Source organism: Oryctolagus cuniculus, chromosome 4 (genome assembly GCF_051225735.1).
Source record: "Oryctolagus cuniculus isolate XC-2025 breed Fujian yellow rabbit chromosome 4, ASM5122573v1, whole genome shotgun sequence".
Lineage (NCBI taxonomy): Eukaryota > Metazoa > Chordata > Mammalia > Lagomorpha > Leporidae > Oryctolagus > Oryctolagus cuniculus.
The window spans coordinates 34,365,575-34,385,288 of record NC_142870.1 but is presented as its reverse complement, the minus strand read 5'-3'; the positions used below and the strand labels follow the sequence as shown (position 1 = coordinate 34,385,288).

The window sequence follows — 19,714 nt, the reverse complement described above, 5'->3', positions numbered from 1 at the left end:
TCCTTTGAATCTACCTCTTCTTTTTCAAGTTTTAGACAGCTGTAGATTTGAGAACCACTGTAGAATTAATTATTTTATTCTATCTGAGAGAGACAGAGTCAACACCTTAGTTTTTTGTTAATGTGTAAACGGAAAGTGAAAACTGCCCTAAATATACAGAAAAGTCACAATTCCCAGACGAGATATCATGATAGAAGTCAATGTTCCTGAGTGTGGGGGAGGGTCAATGGTTTTATTAATCATTTGAGGAAGCACCCTGTCAAAACTTTACACCCCACTCAACAGTGTGCCCTAGGGCGGAGTGAGGATCAGGTGCGAGTGGCCGAAAATCAACATTAGATAAATTGTTCTTTCTTAAATGGAAAAGGGCTATATCAGAGCAAATGGTCTAGTCTGTGTTTCCTCCCAGGTGAAAGGCAGAATATTAAATGACTAGTACCCCTGGGGCCGGAGCTGTGCAGGCATCCCATATGGACACTGGTTTGAGTCCCGGCTGCTCCACTTCCAATCAAGCTCTCTGCTGTGGCCTGGGAAAGCAGTAGAAGATGGCTCAAGTCCTTGGGCCCCTGCACCCACATGGGAGATCCAGAGGAAGCTCCTGGCTCCTGGCTCCTGGTTCAGATCAGTGCAACCCCATCCATCGTGTCTATCTGGGGAACGAACCAGCAGATGGAAGCTCTCTCTCTCTCTCTCTCTGCCTCTTCCTCTCTGTAACTCTGCCTTTCAAATAAATAAAAAAACAAACTTTTTAAAAAAACGACTAGTACTCATGATGTCATTTGAGTAAAAATATGCATGACTGGGAGGCGGTAGAGTTGTAGCACAGCAGGTAAAGCCGCTGCTTGTGACACCAGTATCCCATATAAACAGTGGTGTGTGGCCCAGCTTTTTCATTTCTGATCCAGCTCCCTGCTGATGCATGGAGAAAGCAGTAGATAGTGGCCCAAGTGTTTGGGCCCTGCCACTCATGTGGGAGACCTGGATGAAGCTCTTTTCTCCAGTCTCACTTAGTCTCTCCCTATCTGTAGCTCTTTCACATAAATAGATAAAAATCTTACAAAAAAATAAATAAATAAAATGGGCTGGCACCGTGGCTCACTAGGCTAATCCTCCACTTATGGCGCCGACATTCCAGGTTCTAGTCCCAGGTGGGGCACCGGATTCTGTCCCGGTTGCCCCTCTTCCAGGCCAGCTCTCTGCTGTGGCCAGGGAGTGCAGTGGAGGATGGCCCAAGTCCTTGGGCCCTGCACCTGCATGGGAGACCAGGAGGAAACACCTGGCTCCCGGCTTCGGATCAGCATGGTGCACCGGTCGCAGCGGCCATTGAGGGGTGAACCAACGGATAGGAAGACCTTTCTCTCTGTCTCTGTCTCTGTCTAATTCTGCCAGTCAAACAAACAAACAAACAAAAGCATGACTGATATTGTCTCTGTCTCCCTATAAACAAACATACACATTCATAATCTAGTTTACATGGTAAGTTTTATACACTGGGCTAGGGCACGAAAATCAACATCTCAAAAGGACTCCGTAAGCACATTTTTATTTATTTCACAAATATTTGCTTATCTACTCCATGTCATTCGGTGCTCTAGGCATTGGCAGTACACTCATAAACACTAGAGCCAAAGCTAAGTTCCTGCCATAAGAGTTTAGTGGGGGAGACAGACAATAAACAAGACAATGTCTCTATCTATTGTTGGCAGAACATTCTCCCCATGTCTCCCTTGTTTCTGGGCATCTTGCTAGCAGAGGCACTAACTACTCTTTTATTCTAAACTATCTTTCCAAGGATATTTATACAGCACAACAGCCTTAGAAAATATAGGTAATATCCCTTGAGAGCAGAAGGCAAATTTGCTTAGTGTCGAATATAATAAAGATAATGTCTTCTTCTAGGGCAAAGGTTAGGCAAGTTATCTTATTACCCATTATAAAATACCCAGGTCTCGAGATCAGGGTCCCTGCGCTATGACGCTAACCCACCACAAGTATTTCATATACCTAGGCCCCGCCTCGTGGCCGTTATGGGACTCTCAGAGCTACATAAATCAATACAAACATAACTTGTGCTGTTTATTGTGGCATGGCTGAAGAAATTCTTCCTCTCGCACCCAAGAACCTCATGTTTTCTTCTACTACTCATGTAGTTGCGACAGTCCCTCAACTCCACTTGCTAGTATGATGACAATTCTTGGGGTAGGCGTTTCGCCTAGCAGTTAAAATGCTCCTGTCCCATACTGGAGTGCCTGACACACATACAAGGCTATGGCTTGTCACTCCAGTTCCCTGTTATGAAGACCCAGAGAAGCTGAGTCCCTGCCACACACATGGTAGACTTGAATTGAGTTCCCAGCTTTGGCTTGACATCACCCTGGCCACAAATGGGAGCTCTCTGTCTTGGTCTCTCTGCCTCTCAAGTTAAAAAAAAAAAAGTGTCAATTCCTTTATACTTCTTCATACACACACACACACACACACACACACTAACACCTTTTTCATGAGATTATAAGTGCTATGACAACAACTTTAAGACCATAAAATGGGGGGGGGGGTGATAGTAATGTGTATCAAAAGGAGAAATTTTAGATAGGGTAACCCATGTTTCTGAAAATATTGTATATGGGAAGAGGGACTTATTCAATCAATTGAAAGATCTGGGAAAGTGCACCTCTGGTAGAGCACAGAACAGACGTAAAGGTCAGGGTCAGCAGAACATCAAAAGTTATAAATTCAGGTGCTAGGTAGTGAGTAGGAGCAGATGAAGTCAGAGAGCTAGGAAACCTCACCTTGCGGAGTCTTGCGAACCAACGTGAAGAGTTCTGGGCTACCAGAAAACGTGCATGCTAGTTACATAGTTTTTAAAAGTCCCTCTAGCTACTGTTAGGAGAGCTAGGGTCAGGGTTAAGTGTGAGAAAAGGAACAGGAATGGATGCAGGATGATCATTAATCAGCCTGTTACAATACTTCAGGGTATGACCAGGATAGGGGTGGTTAAATTAACAAGAAACTTGTCATTTAATTAATTTTAAACTATTAGAATAAAAGGATGAGTTAATTCATGCACAGAAGAACAGAAATATGGATAGATATTTAGTAGTCAGTATAGCAAAATAATGAATGCGGGTGGAACTATCTACCTATTCACTGTAACATTCTTTCAGCTTTACTGCAAGTTTGCAGTCATGCATAATACAACATTGGGGTGAGGGAGGAAGGATCATACACACACACACAAAATGGTTAATATCAGGATAGTTGACAAAGAGTTTATTAACAAGTTGGATATAGGCTTCAGGAACAAGAAAGATTCTTAGTCTGTGGGCATGAAAAAGAATAATGTGGTTTAACAGATAGAAATGGTTGGAACGAGGAGTCGATTCCATCCATGGCTTGAGTTTAATATGTTCTTCTTAGACAACCTAAGATGTAGGGTGGTCAAGGGGATATGTTGAGTGCAGTTCCAGGCACTGGCGATACAAGAGTACACAGAAGAGGCAGGTTGTGCCCTGGTGGATTTTATATCCCTCCATGCAACTGGGGCACTCTGAGAAGTACTTTCATAAACAGATACTATGACTAATGGCATTAGATGAATGATCCCAAGGACTAGCTGCAAATGTTGGGGAAAACGCTAAGGAATGAGTCCATGTTACTCGCACTCTTTTGAGTTAGAGGGAGATATTTTGGGTGAGGGTGTTGTTCTTTACATATTACACAACATCTCTGTTATGGTACAATACAATGTCAAAGCATTGAAGGAGTTTTTATTAACTTCTCCTTCAAAGACTTTATGTAATCCCTCAGTCCTTCTTTAATCAACATTACACACACACACACACACACACACACACACAATTGGGAGAGGGTGTTTGGCTTGGCAGTTAAAAAATCTGACACCCACAACAGAATTGCTGGGGTTCAGTTCCTAGCTCCAACTCCCAATTCAAGCTTCCTGCCAATGCAGACGCTGGAAAGTAATGGTGATGACTGAAATAGGTGCCTCCTAACCATGTGGGAGATCTAGATTTCATTCCTGGCTGCTGGCTCTGATTCCAACCCCAGGGCAGCCCTGGATTCTGTGGGCATTTGCAAAATGAACCAGTAGACAGGGGCTCTAGGTCTGCATCTGTGTTTGTTTCTGCTTTTCTCTGTCTCCCTGTCTTCAACTAAACAGAAAAAGTTTTTAAATTTTTCAATTAAAAATCCAACATCCATGTAAATGTATTGATTTAGGTTAATAGGTCTATACCTGAAGATACTATAAGAAATAATACTTTAAAAATAAATCTATGAAATGGTACTCTGTAAGTTTCCACTTCTTGAACATAAACCTTAAGACTTCTGTTTGTCTAAACTAGAGACAAATGGGACCTACACAAAGCAAGTCCTCATAAAATTATGACCCTTTTTAAAAGAAAATGCATTGTGGGGGCAGTGTTGTGGTTCAGTGGGCTAAGTCACTAGCTGTGATGCCAGCAGCCCATATGGGCACTGGTTCTGATCCAGCTCCCTGCTAATCCACCTGGGAAGGCCATTGAGGATGGCACAGGTGCTTGGGCCCCTGCCACCCACTTGTGAGACCAAGATGGACCTCCAGGCTCCTAATTTTGTCCTGGTCCAGCCCTAGCCATTGCATCCATTTGCAGAGTGAACCAGCAGATAAAAGATCTCTGTCGGTCTTTCAAATGAATAAATCAATCTTTTTTTTTTTTAAAAAAGTGAAGTAAAACACCCCAACTGGATATAATCAAAAGGTGCAACATTATAAGTATTAACATGTCTCCTTTAACTGTAGATTTTATAAATATTAAATAAACATCATTACCTATCTTCTTCCCTCTTCAAATGTTTCTCTACTTCCTTTCATAAGCTCTTCACCATCCCCCAGAAAAAAAGAAGAAAGAGGAGAAAGTGGAGGAGAAAAAGGAGGAAAGGAAGAGATGGAGAAGGAAACAGAGAAGGAGAAAATGCTCAAGACCAGATTGCACATGGCAAGTAAATATCTCCTAGAGAATGCAGAAACTTATTTAGCAGACATTACTGCACGCACACATGCACACACACACCCTTTTACTTATATGTACCCAAATTAAAGCAATGCGCTTATACATCTCTATTCTTCTTAGCAAAGATGCTGTGCTGCATAGGCTGCTCAGGGGTAAGATGACCAGAACTGTTCTGTGTATTAGCATGACTTTCATTTGCTTTAAGATATTCCTGCTTAATGTCCTAAGAAATCCTTTTGTTTTATGGTCCACATGTTGCACAGCATCAAAGGTTATTCAAACACAGCCAATTCAGACATGATATTACTGCATAACTCCAAGAACAAATTTCAGGTTACTTATATGCAATTTACGATCTGAAATAGACTACATATGGCTACAATAATGAGCCCATTACTGAAAGAAGCACTTTAGCAAAATGTATAAACCTATGGAAGATTATACATCTGCACTTTGCACATGCATTATCTTTCTCTCTCCAAATACCTTATGTGCCATTTTCACTTCAGAACAGTTAACAAGTGAGAAAACCACCCCCATTTTTAAGACATCTCTTTACAGTATTGTAAAATTATCAGACTGACATACTGTATGGAATACAGCTGTGATAGCTCTGATTAGCTCTTCATAAATGATTGAAAAGCCCTATTCCTATTTTAAAGTAGAGAATTTTGGAAAGCAAAGGCTAAACTCAATATGTATCCTCTTTCATAATTGTAGGGAAAAATATGTATGTGGTTAATCAGTCTGTGCCAGATGAGAATATCTCTATTTACATCCCACACAGAAAAGTTTGCCTATAGTTCTTCACCAACTTAACATTTATTCTCTATAGGTTGTTACAAGGGCAGGATACTGAAAAATCATAAATAATATTAGCACGTATCTTCTACGAGGAGGCCAAACTCTAGCTTTTTTTCATACACCATAAAAATGCACATATAAATAACCCACCAAGCAAATTTCAATGCAAATCTATGTATCATTTGTCACTGAATAAAATTAATTTCTGTGTCTAGCACAAGGATAGTCAGTATATCTTTGAAATGGTACAAGCTTCTCTAAATTTGAAATTCATATGGAGAGTAGGCACACACCTCCAAGAAAGGTAATAAGTAAATAGAAATCACAGATTCCTGGAAGGGTAACAAAGCTTAGAGATCCTACAAACCAGCCCACTTATCATGTACATTGAGTGCTCAGCCCCAATGTGTTCAAGCAGCCTAGAGGGCAGTGTTGTTCACATCCCAAATTTTCAACAATTCCCATGAAGAGGCTGTCATCATTCTGAAATATCCAAAGGCCACCCAATGTCAAAGGTATGATCACCACACTGATTCAGGAAGACCATCCTCAATTTCCTTAGCCTTTGGCACGACTCAGTAGATGCTAACTACACAACTCATTTCACGCATAAAATTTAGGACTGCCCTTTCAGCCTCAATTCCTTAAATCGCAGGTATTTTTCACTATGTAATTATGAATTCTGCTGCGTAACTGTGGCCCAGACACAAATTTCTCCCCTACACTAACATTCAATTAGAACAAAGGTCCTAAGTGTGTCTTTTGGGCAGAAGAGTGGTGATCTGGAAGAGGAGAGAGAGAGAGAGAAGGAGGGAGGAACGGGAGAATAGAAGGGATGGAACGAAGAGAGAAATGATGTCTTGCTACTGCTGTCCCAGCAAGCTGGTTAATTGCATTTGTTTCAAAGATCTCCAACCACTCTAGTACATTAATTACATTCTGTAACACCAAGCACTTCTGATTCCCTCTGTCACTTCCACTGAGCAATTTAATTGTATTCCTCCCAGTGACACATTTTTAAAAAAGAAAAGCAAATCTCAATAACTCTGTATTCTAATAAAGAGTTTATACATGCATTTCTGTCATTAAGATATGTAAATTCACGGTTGATGAAAACTTATTATTTTAAGAGTTATGCCAAAGTCTGCTTATCATGATAACCAAACACAGTTGAGACAAATATGCAAACATTTTGCTTATGGTAAGCTACATGTATCCTATACTGTTGAAGAAAATATGTGGGGAATGATAATCGATATGATTATAGACATCTCCATGGTATAATTCACAAAGGTTGATTCCTCAACATCTACTACTTAGAAGGAAGACAGAAGCAGGGCACACAGATGCGTCCCTTGCCTACTATCACCAGGGGGCAAGGATTCTCATGTATCCGTGATTGAAAACAGCCACTTGACAGTAGGTAAACTCATCTGGATTGCCTCATGTTTATAGAAAAGCTTCCTTTCTGAGTCCCATACATTGGGTTCTACACAGCAGCAGCTGCCAAGAACAAAGTTAGCTCCCACAGATGGGCGAAAACAGACAGTGTCGCAAATAATGAATTTGTCCACAATGCAAATGCTGGAGCAAAGTTTATGTAGCAACAAGCTATTGTGATGGCTCAAATATGCAGACCTATACACCTCAGATTCTTTGTAAGTAAAGAAATTACAAATCTGACACACTATAATCTGAATTTTGGGGGTTGGGAAACTACCAGTTTTCTTTTTACCAATCCTTTCCATAGACTGAAAATTCTAAGTCTCTTCGAGACTAATACCAACATCCCTTTGACATTCTTCTTTTGAAACAAAAAAAGTGTGTTAATGATTATTTCCATTCTTCCATCAAAAGAGCTCCCCACAAGGATTTTGAAATCATGTCACTAACAACTAAGAAAGATCCTGTGAAAATATCCCGGGAAACCAAATCCGAACAAAAGACAGGAGAAGCAGAGTCTGAATGCTGTCTGCCTGACATACAGACTCAACCTGGAGGGAGACACCTACAGCACCTGTTTCAGGTCCCGTTATTGTTCGTCCACTGGGGACAGAGCTGAGTGCTGTACGCCTGCAGACATCCCAGAGCGGCTGCCACCTCCTTCTGGAGCCTCGCCCAGTCTCACTTTGGACAGTTTTCTCCCTATGACCTGAAGTCTTCCGTCTGATTTCACGCTAGGACACCATCTCCGGCACACAGGTGATAGATATTGATCCCAAGGATACCCAGTCTCACATCCTTAACCCATTGAATCTTCCTTGGAGTGTCTGTTGACTGTATTTCTTCAAAGCCAAAGTTCAAACACAGCAGCAAACATCAAATAGAGAGCAGGCATCAGAGTACTGGGCTCTTTCAAAAAAAATTTTTTTTTCACTTTACCATTTCTAACAAAGCTGGAAGCCCATCATTTATTACCCTACTCAATTAATTAAATTACAACAGCAATAACAATAGGTGATTACTAACATGTTCCCCTTGCAGCAGTTTAGGAAACAAAAGCCTCAAACCCTCTATCCTGGAAGACCCAGCGCCTGCCCAAGACAGACTGACAGACGTAATGACATTTTATTTACAGTGCACTCTGGACTCAAAGAAATGAGGTGGATTTTTTTTGTGGGGAGGGGGAGGTTTGAAAGGGACACAAAGGATAAAAGCATCTTTAACTTACCGTCCACCCGAAAGTATAAAAATCCACAGAGCAGTACTTGTGTAAACATCAGCAGACTCATTTTGACACATTAAAAAGGATCCAGATCGTTTAAGAAACCAATCCCAGAGAGCAAAAAAGTACAAAAATAAGTATCAAAAAAAGAGGTAGGTCCAAAGTTGAGACTTTCCTAGATGGGGACCGACGTCAAGATGCGCAGATCCCCGGAGCAGAAGGGCTGGTGGAGACAGGTCTTCCGCGGGGCACATGGAGATCCAGCCGGAGTCCCGGAGGGCACTTCAAAAGGCCGCTGCGCTTCCAACTCTTCCTCAATTCCCACCAACTCAACCCAGCCGGAGGGACTATTCAAGTGTGTCTAACCCTCTCTCCTCAGGCTCCATGGCAATCCAAAGCCAAGATCTTCCTTCACAAGTCAAGAAGATGAAGGGGGAGAAAAAAGACCTAATTCCTAGAAAGTGTTCCACAAACTTGCCAGCGCGCTGCCGAAAAACCATTGGCCTGCCTACGGGTTGTTCCTTCCCTCCCGATCGCTTCCGTAGCAGCTCTCCGTCCCGAGTTTGGGAATTTTATTATTATTATTTCTCACTGAACTTCCCTAAGCAGCATGTGTCAAAGCAGCACTTTTGCAGGCGGGCAGCCCCAGCGGCGGCGGGGCCTCCGTGTGGCAGCCTCCCTCCAAAGAGAGAGGAAAAGAGAAATCAGGACGACTCGGGTGGAGAATCCGAACTCCTACGTGGTGAGGCTGCGGGGAGGGAGGAGAGGAGGAGGAGGGAGCGAGGGAGGGGCCGGGCGGAGGCTGGCGGCCACCCCCGCGGTGCCGCCTCTCGGGGATGGGGCGCCCCGCGTCTGGCGGCCGGAGCGGAGCAGCCGCGGGAGCCTGGCAGCCACGAGCGGGGCAGCTTTGGAGCGCGCTCCAGCCGCTCGCCCGGGTGCAAGCGGCGGCCGCGGCTCCGGCAGCCCAGCAGTGCAGCGTGTGCCTCCTCCTGCAGCTGCCGCGGGTGGCAGGACTTGCAAGAGTGAAGGCGGCGAGGAGGCGGGCAGGGAGGGGAGGAACGAAAGCTGCTCCGAGTCGGCCCTGGAGAGGGGGCGGGGGCTGCAGGGGGTGCGCTGAGCCCTGCACCTCCTCACGCCTCCACCCTGCCGGGCAGGGGGCGCCAGCCCCAGAGCACCAGTCAGAATGAATCCGGGAGCCCCCCGCCGGCTTTGCCCAGAGGCCGAGGCCACTGGTCACCTCCGGCCCCTCCTCGGCTTCCCCAGCTCCTTCCCGCCTCCGGAGGGGATAGGTGGGCTCTAGCCTCCTGCTCCTCGCCGCGGCCCGTTTAATGGGCAGGTAATTTTCTTGGTGAGTGATTTCATGGAAGCCCTTCCTAATTATTCATCCCTCCGTCTGCCTGAGCTGCACGCGCTTTCTGGAAAAAGATCATCCTCCAGCACCCGGGGCGCAGCCTCATTACCCGTTAAAATCACACCAACACTCAGTCTTCACCTCTTAGCAAAAGGAGAGGCTGGGCGGGAGCCGGGAAAGGAAAGGGAACGGAATAAAACCGCCCTGTGGAGCGGAAAGCCTGCCTGGGGTGCTTCCTATGGCTTTAAAAATAAATAAATAAAAGCTGGGGGTCGGACAGGAATGTCCAAGTTCTCCCCACACGGTGCAGCCCAGCTCTGCGCCACTCTCCCCTCCCCGGGGCAAGAGGGCTGGAGGGAAGGGGCATCCCCTCCTCCGTTGCGCAGTTGCCTGTTGACCACTCAAAGGTGACTTTGGAGAGGGAGGGGCTCAGGGATCTAAGCACAGGATGGGGAAAGTGGGGAGCCGGGATCCAGGACCCCCGGGAGGGGCGGATGTCCCAAGCCTTCGCCCTCCAGGGAGCAGCACCATCGCAAGGAAAAGCGGAAAGGCTTTGATCCAGGAAACCGATAACACAACTGGACTCATAAACGCTCAGAAAGAGTCAGATTTCCGCCCAAAGAGGACAGCCTCCCCCCCCCTCCCCCAAGCGTAAAGGCAAAAGCTGCCGAGCGGATTCCATTCGGGACCCGGGATGATGGAAGAAGCCCACGTTAGATCAAAGGGATGCCAGTGGCTAGGTGCCCCGGCCTGGCCGGTGTGGCCGGCCCACGTGTGATCACAGGCTCGGCTCGCAGGGAGCTGTTTGATGCTGCTTCGGCTGATTAGAAGGCAGCTTAGAGAGACTCGCGCGCGTCCCTGCTCCCGGCCAAACGCTGGATGGTGAGTCTTTAGTTCCCCCTACTGGAAAATACTGGGAAAGAGTCTCAGTTTGAGGAAGAGCCTTTTGTTCGGCTGGATAAACGAATGGTGCGGCTACTTAACTTAGTTCACCCTGGACAATCCCGGGCCGTGTGTCGTGTGCCATGTGTCGTGTTCGAGCAGTTAGCAGAGTTCTTAGGAAGCATTGGCGTGCTTGACAATTAAGATAATGACATGAACACACCACTCTTCTTAACAAGCATTGAGAGCAATTTCAGCACACTTCGAATCTACAGTATGTAGCTGGTGGGGAAAAGGTGCATCAATGTGTTCAACTTAAATCATTTCAAATCGGACAGTATTCTCAATGAGGTATTATTTGAGCATCGTATTAAAGTAACTGGCTACACCGTCAAAAGGAAACAAGTTCCCATACTCCCCACTGCCACACATTAACCACAAAAGGGTCAAGAAGTCTAAATTACATAATTCTGCGGTCTAGAAAAATCCCCAAATTCATTGGATTAGCATCTATTTCATACCTCTAGAATACTGGAAGATAACAGATAATTCTTGAAACTTTGATTTAAAACATTTGGACTAGGTCGAAAGTCAGCAATTGCAAAATCTACCTCACTCTTCTCAATTATATACTCCCCCATCTCAAACTTCCTTACATGGGTGCAGAAAAAGGTGTTCTGAAAATTGTCTCCAATACTGCAGGAATTAGCAAATCCTAAAGGATTGATCTCAAAAAGGAACATACTGGAATATTTCATTTGGAAGAGTTTTCTTATGGCCATTCATTAATCAAGCAGGGGAGAGGTTCAGTTTTATACTTGGTAAATTCACCACCTATACTGCCTGCTCTTGGGTAACCTGTGAAGTCGCTCACAGAGCCAGAAAGCCTTTGTGTGTGGGGAGCTGGAAGAATCAGCTGGCCACTGACCCACCAATTGTTGTCATCCTCTAGGGCTGAGAACATGCTGCTGCTTATCTCACCGAAATTTTTTTATGTGGACTATGATAAATGATCTCACAGAGAAGAGGTTCATATAAAGGAAATCTGTTGTTACATTTAATTGCCTTTTTTGGCCAAAAAATCATTTTTGTATTCATAATTACCTATTGAAAGTGACAAAGCAAGTCAGTGATTTCAGACTGCTACCATCTCCTTTTGCAATCAGCTATTACATTATACAATCATGTCTGTAAGGAAGGAGTTTGAGTTTCTGTTTTCTGCTTTTCTTGAAAACAAGCTTATAAATGATTTTTTTTTGAAAAAGAGAATGTTCTGTCAGTATCTCATTTAATATGAAATATAACCAAGGAAAACATGATTTCCTAAGAATCTCATCCCAGGGGCAGGCATTTTTTTGTGTACTGGTTAAGCTGCTGTTGGGATGCCTGCATCCCATCTGGGAGTGCTTGGGATGGAGTCCTAGTGCCACTCCCAGTTTCAGCTTCCTGCTAACTCACACCCTGAAGGCAGGAGGTGATGGCCACAAGGGTCTGTTCCCTGCCACATCTGGATTGAGATCCTGACTTGTGGCTTCCGCCTGGCCTAACGCTGGCTGTTATCATGCATTTGGAGAGTGAAAAAGCAGATGGCAGACATATCTATCTCCTCTCTTTCTCTGCCTTTCAAACTGATAAAATAAATGAATATGTTTTTTAAATAATCTCATCCCATAGGATAATTTAGGACTATAACCAAAGCAGTAATACTAAAACTCCAACAATAATCAGCCATCAATGGGAAATTTGATATGAAAAGCATTAAATTCAAGAATAGACACCAACTTGTGACAGATTTGCTAAGATCTGTACTTGATAAATATGTGTATTTCAATATATTTAACACATTTTTAGTCAACACTGTTGGTCTAAGACAGGAATGTTTCACTCTAATTTTTGTTTTAATTAAAGGGATGTGTTGAAACCTTAACCTAACTTACTAGAAGCTGGAAATTCAATGTTAGTAGGGCTTTAGCAAAAAAAAAAAAAAAAAAAGTTTTTCTTAGGTTTTCATTAAGAAGCCAGAAATGATTGTGAACAATAAGGCTTCCTTCACCAAATCAGAGGGTTTAAGTATACAGGAAATCAAATGGGGATCTGGCTTTCACATGTATTCAGATAAGAATTTTCTTAGCTAAACAGGCAGTTGAATACAGGACTGAACATAGAAATCTAGGTTCTTTCATGTAAAACGTGGAATAGTATTATTATGTACTCAAAATGAGCCTACCAGATAAATATATATTTTACTCCATCTAAAGATAATGGTGTGTAACAGACTATAATTAACCCTAATTTGAGTAAGCTGATCAGATGGTCTTCTTTGTGACTGAACTTCTGACATGGCATTCTGGGAGAATTATGACATAGCCACAGGAAGGCAACCTGCACAAAGGAGTATATAAAGTATTAAGACTTATTTTTATACTAGGTTTCACAAGAATGTGGTATAAATTGCAAACCCCTAATCCTTTTTTCACTCCTCCCAGCATGCCCTTTGTGATAAGCCAGCATACATAGAAAAATCAAAATTTTGAAGGCTGGCGTTGTGGCACACTGGATAAAGCAGCTGCCTGCGATGCCAGCATCCCAGATGGGCGCTGGTTTGAGTCCTGGCTGCTCTACTTACAATCCAGATCCCTGCTAATGGCTTGGAAAAAAGCAGCGGAATATGACCCAAGTGCTTGGGCACCTGCCACCCATGTGGGAGACCCGGAAGAAGCCTTTGCTTCCTGGCTTTGGCCTGGCTCAGCGCTGGTCATTATAGCCAGCTGGAGAGTGAACCAGTGGATGGAAGCTCTCTCTTTCTCCCTCCCTCTCTGCAACTCTGAGTTTCAAAATAAATAAAAGAATCTGAAAAATTTTTTTGATCCACAATGATTATTCTAATATCTGCCACTTTAAAGAATCCTTTAATTTTTAAAACTTTATTGTATTGTTAAACTGCTCTAAGAGCTTTATGTTGCTGATATTATTTGCATTGCACAGAGAACACTGAAGATACCTAACTCAAGTTGATAAATGGCACAATTGTCTTTGAAACTCAGATCTGACTACAAAACCCACATTCTCCAGATGAGGCAGTACCTCTTGCAACTGACTTAAGACATCTTCTACCCTGAAGAAATATTATAACACTTTAATAATTTGCTTTCGTTGATCAATTTAAGAAAATACTTGCACCAAAGCACATAGATTTCTGCATCAAAACATAAATATGTGGCCTTTTTTCCAAAAATTAAATAATCTTTTCAAACCTAAAAGATCTGCATCTATTATCTGTTCAACTCAAATATTTCTATTTATGTTTTTACCATGTTTTATAGAAATACCACTTTTTAATAAATGTATGGGTTATTATCTATCTACAAAAGAACACAACAATTAAAATAAGTGAAGCATTAAAAATCCTGATCAGAGAAGGATGACTCATTCATTCCTACATTATTTTTTCATTACACCGCACCTTGTTCCAAAAACAATTTTTAGGAGCCACAATAAAGTGAATATTATTCTTTCAAAATATTTTCCAAACATCAACCAATTCGCTTTGAAGTATTCACTAATACTTCTTTATTACAGATAATATAAGTATTTTCTACAATTTACCTATAAATATGTATCTATTTGTGAATAGTATTTTTGGTATATTACCTAGACATATTTTGAAATTCCATCTTTAGAAATATGAGGTTGAAATTGACTTAAATTTAGTCATATTTCATTAAAAAGCTGTTTGTCAAAAGTCACCTGCTTTTGAGAAAAAGATTTTCTTTATTAAAATCAATCTGCAAAATCATTTTCTGTTTTGATTGAAAAGTTTAGCGACAGCTCCAAACTTAACATAGCTTTTGAACAAATACCAAAATAGTTGTATTTAACATGAAGCATAATTCCTCCAAATGTGTACACCTTAAAATTTGAAATTTTTCAAATCAAAAGTATCTCAGAGGTCAATGATATTTTCTGTATCTTCGTCATTTTAGGACAAGTCATTCATCAACACACACATGCATCTTAATAAAATGCAAAACCCAAACCCCCAAGAAAAGTTAAAAAGTAACTCTTCAGTAACAGAGATGATAACCTCTCATATAGGTTAGGCTAATGTTTTCACAAAATAAGCAAAATTGCCAAACAAAAAAAGTACAAATCAGCCGAAAGTGCAACTTCAGTCATTGTCTGGAAGGGCTAGGCCATGTATGTGTGCAGGGATTTTTATTTTTTTCCTGCTCATTATTTTATCATTTCTTCTTTAAAGACCTAAAGCTTTTGTTTTTGTTTATAGCCTAACTTTAATGACATAAAAATACTACAGTTTTTGCTATTTTTATACCATAATATCTTGAAACCAAGAAAATCCCTTTGATTGTTTGCCAAACTCTTCCAAGTCCATCTGTTCCAATCTGGACTTCGTATAATTGAATTTTAGCAGCACATAACTGTAATCCTAATAGGAAAAAATATTGTAAACCCAAAACAGAATTTTTATTGTTCTTAAAAACAATGGATTGTCACAGATTTGAGGAAAGGGTCCTTATTTTCAGAGGTCCTAGAATTTATGGTTCTCTGCTCATTCAAGTGTCTATTAGACACATTTCAAAATGGCTCCTTCAAATTTAAAAAAAAAAAAGTTGCTTTTTCCCTCTTACAATAATACCATGGCATGAATCCAAGGGCACATGTAATCCAATTGAACTGCCTATGGTTCTACCATACTAAAGAACTAATCTGTTTGGAAACACATTCTGATTCTTTTCCAATATCCAGATTATTTTAACGTGCCTGATCAAATAAATTCTGAGGTTGAAATTGACTGCTGTAGAGCACCGAAAGTTCTTTTTACAAAGAATGCCAGGGTTTTAGTTGTTAGACACCAGCAAGGTATCCTGATAGTATAGTTGTGCTTAAAAATAGGAGAGGCCGGCATCTGGCCAGCTTGTTAAGATGCCAACTGAGACTCCCAATTCCCATACTGAACTGCCTTGGGTTTGATGCTCAGCTTCAGCTCTTGACTCCAGCTTCTTGCTAATGCAGACCTCATGAGGCAGCTGTGATACCTCCTGTAACTGAATTATTGTCATCGATGTGGGAGATCTGGATTGATTCCCCAGAGCCTGGTTTAAGCCTGGCCCCAGCCATTGCAGGCATCTGGGGAGAGCAGACAATGAGAAATATAGGTTCTGGGGTACTGAACCAGCAGATGAGCGTTCTCTTGCTCGCTTGCTCACTTGCCCTAATAATTTGTAAAAAGATAAGTTTATTTTCACATAACAAATTGAAATTGATCCAACTTTTCTATAATATACATTTTTTCATGAGCTTTTTGAAGATCTCTATACACAGATTTCAATTTTTTTGTACCGAAACAAATGTATCTTTTGATTCTATTTTCCATGAACTTTTTCATATACCCTCACACAGTCATTTTTGGCAGCACTCTGGCAAACACTACTGAAGTAGAATTAGTGTGGACACGGTCCATGACAAAGGTGTAGCCTGATGAGAGCTGAGGGTTTTTTGTGGTGGTGCCGGCTTTGGTTCTGGTTGTGTTGTGGTTGTTGTCTGTCTCTATAGCTGTCTGAAGTCCAGGTTTTTCTTACTTTTTAATTTATTTCTTCTCTACTCCCCACCATGCATTCATGGTAAAAAAAAAAAAATTAAATGAGAAAGATAAAGGAATAGTTATAGGGATTCTGGTAGTCTATTTCCCTGCCTTCACTCTGGATCATGTTGAAACTAGCAAAAACAAACGTTTATTTTAAAGATTGCCAGAAGACTTTTTTTCTTTTTTACAGTCTTAAGCAAATCATTTCCTTATAGCCAGGACAATTGTAGTCTTCCCTAACACTGAGGCCATATTTCCCCTCTATTACCTCTGCAAGGAGAAGGGGCAATGAATGTGTTCCAATACAGGAAAATGATATAGTATGCTGGCTAAAACCTAGAGCTCTGGAATCGGACCTGGACAGGAGATCTATGCTCTAATGTTGGTTCTACCATCTACAGTGTGATCTTAACAATCTCTTCAACAAAACAAGAGTAGCAACTCATAAGGGCATTTGTATATTACATTTAAATAACTTGATACAGTGTACACTGTAGCTGGTTCTTAACACTGAGGGTCACTGCAACATTCTAACAAGCCTCCACGATGATGGCCAAGACCGTACTATTCGTTAACCAAGAGTAACTTCCTTTCCTTCTTCCACACAGAGGTTGGACAAAATGTCCAGCCCTCCTTGCCATTTGACTGAACCATTTGACCGAGTTATGGCAGGTGGAATGTAGATGCTTCCAGATCTGGCCTCTAAAGTCTCTCCCAAACCTTCATCCTGAATGCTGTCTTTCTTCAGTCACTGGATGGCCAAATCCTGTGGAAACCACTGGGCTACTGGAGCAATAAATGAGTCCCACAGTGAGTAAGGGTGAACTCACACACTCTCTCTCTCTTGAATATTTTGGGCTATCAGTTGAGAACATTATGTTCAATTATTGAAGTTCTATTATTCTTAGTATTGGGAGCGGAAAACCTTCTTTCTGCTAAGGTCCATTTGGATATTTATAACATCATGTGTGGGCCATAAAAAATTATCAATTTATAAATTAGCCCACTACAGGTTTATTGAGTTTTAAGGCCTACATGCAGTATGCCTTGGTAGGACCAGACCAGATGGCTTCACGGGCCTTATACAACATAGCCCAGCCAACTGCTTTGAATATTGCCTGGAATTTTAACGACAATGTGATATTTCTTCAGATGCTATTAAACTTTGATTAATATTGCAACAAATTATGATGCCTCCAATTGGAAGCAATTACAAGATGGCAAGTACTAGAATATACCTTCTATACTGATTCTTATTTAATTCTCACAAAACATAGGAAGGTGATGTTATTAGCCCCATCATTTAGAGTAATTATAAAAAAAACTTAAATTAGTGAAGAAACCTTGAAAGTGTCAGAATTTGTAGCTGAGACTCGTATCTCATTCCAACAAGGCCTACAGTAGACCCAGGATGAGCTCAGATACTCAGCAACAGAGTCTCTCAGCATTTTGCTTTGATTGTCATTTGCTGTCCTGGCCTGAATGTTTTTGTCTTCCTGAAATCCATGTATTGAAATCCTAATCTCCAAGGTGCTGACATTAGAGGGTGGAGCCTCAGGGCCGTGATGGTATCCTAGGGGCAATGATTGGGATGAGTCCCCTTATAAAAGAGACCCCAGAGATTTATACAGTCCCTTCTAATGTGAGGACACAGTGAGGAAGAACTATATAAATATATAAAAACCGTAAATTGGGGGCTGGTGGTGTGGCATAGTGGGGAGAGCCGCCACCTGCAGTGCCAGCATCCAATTTGGGTGCTGGTTTACGAACCGGCTGCTCCACTTCCCATCCAGCTCTCTGCTGTGGCCTGGGAAAGCAGTAGAAGATGGTCCAAGTGCTTGGGCCCCTGCACCTGCACAGGAGATCTGAAGGAAGCTCCTGGCTCCTGGTTGTGGATTGGCGCAGCTCCATCTGTTGCAGACAGTTGGTGAATGTACCAATGGATGGAAGACCTCTCTCTCTCTCTCTCTCTCTCTCTCTCTCTCTGCCTCTCCTTCTCTGTGTAACTCTGACTTTCAAATAAATAAATAAATCTTAAAAAATAAAGGGATCCCTTGTCAGACACTGAATCTTCCAGTGCCTTGACCTGAGACTTGCAGCCTCCAAAGTTGTGAGAAATAAATTTATGTTGCAAGCCACCCAGTTTATGAATCAAAGGAATTAAGACGGGAGCATTTTCAGACTTTCTCCTAATCACTTCCCCATGGAATTTCAATGCGACTATAAACTGTAGTATGTTTATGTTCTCTCTCTCCCCCCATATATATATATATATATATAATTTATAGAACTATATATTACATTGTAATTCCACATAAAATATATTTTGCTCCCAAAAGCTATTTTCCCATCACTTCCATTGAGAATAAACATTCTACAAATAAATACAATTCCAAGATCTCAAGCAACAAATATTATTTCTTTTTATATTTTGAATTAGCTGCAGACTCCTCCACATCATTCTTATTCCAGGATCCAGGCTGATGGGGCACTCATTTATTTTTTCTAAGCAAATGGAAAGGCAGACTATGGCTGTAAAATTTTATGAGTGGAAGCGATAGTTTCATACAGTTCATTGTTTATGCAAGATACAAGCCCCACCTCACTACCCACCTGTCATGGTAGCAGAAACTGGAAATTTTTATCAGGTGTATCTACTATCACGCACATTCTCCTCTTGCAAACTTCTTTACTTTTGGAAGGAATTATACAAATATATTGTGACAATATGGGTTACTGAAGACTAAAGAGAAATGACTCACTATTATGTGTTTCTATAATGAACTGAATAAAATTCCCCCAATTCGTGCCTATTTAGAACATCAGAATGTACTATTATTAGAAATAGGGTCTTTTCCTGTGTAATCACATTAAGATGAGTTCATACAGGATGAGGATGAGCTGCCTTCCAAAGACTAGCATCCTTGTAAGAAGAAGGGAATTTGTACACAGAGATAAGGAAACCACGGAGCGAAGTTAGGTATGTAAGGACAGCCACAGAGACTGGAGGTAGCCTGCCTCAAGCCGAAATGTGGGGAGGCCATGGGGACTTGGAAGGAGGCAAAAAGGATTCTCTGGGACCCTCTACAGGAGCATTGCCCAGCCGAATTTGATTTTGGACTTCTTGTTTCTAGAATGGTGACAACATAAATTTCTCTGGTTTCAAAGAACTAAATTTGTGACACTCTGTTAATAGTGGCTCTGAGAAACTTTTAAAGCCATTATGTGTTTTGATAAATTCTAAATGGGAAAATAACTTTTTACTGACTAAAAGCCAAGTGTATGAAAGATAAATTAGTACAAGTCCTGGGAAATCAAAATGTGTATTCCATATCTGTTTAAATTAAAAGTTTACCATACGTGTATATACATATAGCAACACAAGGAAAGCTAAAGTA

At 41.7% G+C, this 19,714-nt stretch overlaps 1 protein-coding gene across 21 annotated transcripts in view; it reads right to left on the bottom strand.

The window, feature by feature from the left end:
- Positions 1-19,714, bottom strand: part of ROBO2 (roundabout guidance receptor 2) — a 1,407,887-nt gene that overhangs the window by 612,491 nt on the left and 775,682 nt on the right. For 3 of the 21 annotated variants that reach the window (XM_070071924.2, XM_089330661.1, XM_089330669.1), the window contains exon 1: positions 8,485-9,225. The exons of the other annotated variants lie outside the window; for them this stretch is intronic. In XM_070071924.2, the coding sequence (XP_069928025.1) occupies positions 8,485-8,545 (61 nt within the window). In that variant the 5' untranslated portion in view covers positions 8,546-9,225. Of the gene's footprint in view, positions 1-8,484; positions 9,226-19,714 lie in introns of those variants that run through there. 21 annotated transcript variants of the gene reach the window in all.